General features: G+C 46.3%; 1 protein-coding gene across 1 annotated transcript in view; it reads left to right on the plus strand.

Moving 5' to 3' along the window:
• The window catches only part of TMEM229A (transmembrane protein 229A), an 8,485-nt gene that overhangs the window by 559 nt on the left and 5,843 nt on the right, over window positions 1–2,083 (plus strand). Inside the window, exons 2-3 of the mRNA XM_045288931.1 lie at window positions 961–1,056; window positions 1,682–1,706. Of these exons, the coding sequence (XP_045144866.1) occupies window positions 961–1,056; window positions 1,682–1,706 (121 nt within the window). The remainder of the gene's footprint in view (window positions 1–960; window positions 1,057–1,681; window positions 1,707–2,083) is intronic.

Below are 2,083 nucleotides of genomic sequence, written 5' to 3' on the forward strand. Positions count from 1 at the left end.
GGCCTCACCTCTGTGTGCAGTAACTTGTATTAATAAGCCCTAGGAATCCATGTTGCATCCTTTATTCATTATCCTGTTAACTTCTACTCTCTTCTTGGTCCTACAATTTCTTTCCTACCAGGTTCTATTGTACATCACAATCTTTACCCAAACCGAATCCAACCTTTGTATCAATTGGAAGGTTAGATAGAATTGGAAAAGGATTTTTAGAGCCACCTGACTCCAAAACAACAACACAACAAAATAAATCAATCAATAAAGACCCTGCCATTATGTAGAAGCCGACTCATACTAATCCTACAGGATAGGGTAGAACTGACCCTGCAGTTTTCTGAGACTGTTATTCTTTACGGGAGTTTTTCTTTTGAGTGGCTTTTACTCTGCTGACCTTGGGATTAGCAGCCTAGCTCATAACCACTATGCCATCAGGGGTCTGACTCCATAAGCCTTAAAATGTTGCCCTGTTGGGAGCCGGTGGCCATTAAGGCCTTAGCCTCAGCCACGGAGCCAAACTTGGCTGCTTCCTGGTTGTTAAGTGTTGTCTTTCATTTGCTAAGCCTGTGGGGGACTGGCCCTGCCTGAAATCCCTGCCCAACCCTACCTCCACGTTCCTAGCTACGTGCTCTGTAGCACGGGCGGTTGTACTAATTGACCTTTTCACCCATTGGTTAATAATGCCGAGCGCTCATTGGACTAAGATGGACTTTGCATTACGCCTGATGAACCTTAATCTGCATGCAGGACGTCTTTGAGGACTAGCGCATGCCCTTTTACCTGCAGCTGATTGTTTAACGGTCTTACGCTTCATTAATGTACATGTTGGATTGGATGTTGTGTAGCACACCTTATTAAAATATGCACCTCCCAGTTCCCCTTTTTTATACCCCAGCTTTGCCCAAATAAATGAGCTTGATCAGTGTTTTGTCTTGCTCCACGTCTCCGTGTCTTTCTCCCATCCAGGTGCGCCTTTCCCAGCAGGGCCTTGCTCGTGCTTCCCGCAGGCTGGGACGCTACAACGCCCTCACTCTCCAAGATGCTATTCGAGGCAAAGTGCAGGTAAGCAACCAAGTCAGCTCTGTTTTATGAGCAGATTATTTGGGTGGAATTTTCTTAGGAAACCAAGATTCCACAACTGTAAGCCTTCTCAGTTGAGTTACCATACTGTCTGGGTATGTGTGTGGCATGTATGCACACACGTGTACTCAAAGAGCATTGAATCTGTAGGAAGGGTTTGTACAACAGCGAATACAGCCATTGCTGTCAGCTGCTTTCTCCCTCTCAATGCCATGCCTCACCTAAAGAGCCTCCTGTCAACTTTCTTTTTCCTGCTGTGTGTTCTCTGTGCATTTTCTTACTTTGTGCTAGTGGGCTGCAATCCTGCACCCTGGCCACCAGGCAACAATTCACTAAAAATGATTGAACTGAAATGTACTGCCATCCAATCAATTCCAACTCAACGCCACCCTGTAGGACAAGGTAGAACAGCCCCTGTGGGTTTCTGGAAGCCTTTGTTGGAGTGGAAAGTCTCATCTTTCTTCCATGGAGAGGCTGGTGGTTTAGAACTGCTGACCTTGCAGTTAGAAGCTCAACGCATAACCCACCATCCTCCAAAGAACACTGCTAATAATTCTCAAAGCTCTTCCTGGTTGCATTGACCTCTCTGACTCCACATGTTCCCCAGTTTAAAGCCAACGTGGCCAAGGCCAGTAAGGTCAGCACTGGTTCCGCAGACACTGTTACCCAGGCAGCTTCGTAGCTCCCAAGGTCAGGGGTTATCCTGCATCATCATGTTTCCTGTATCATCCACAGGAACCTGTGTTCTGAAATGCCCTTTGAAAGGTTGCCCCTATTGATGAGAGATCTCAAACAGGCTCTATTTCACTTAGTTTGGAGAGCAGCAAAGACAAGCTTATTAAACACTTGTAGCGATAACTGCTCTGATGTGAGGGTTTTCCCGGCAGAGGAAAGAGGAGGACCAGTCTCCACAGCGCGTGTCATCTTATCCACTTGTTAAAGTCATCCTCTTCAGAGGTAATCCTTTGGTGAGCGTTCACGTGAGATACAATTACCTTTACTTTCTTGG

This window comes from Echinops telfairi, unplaced genomic scaffold (genome assembly GCF_000313985.2).
Source record: "Echinops telfairi isolate 266 unplaced genomic scaffold, ASM31398v2 ScPeMD7_23;HRSCAF=83, whole genome shotgun sequence".
NCBI classification, from domain to species: domain Eukaryota; kingdom Metazoa; phylum Chordata; class Mammalia; order Afrosoricida; family Tenrecidae; genus Echinops; species Echinops telfairi.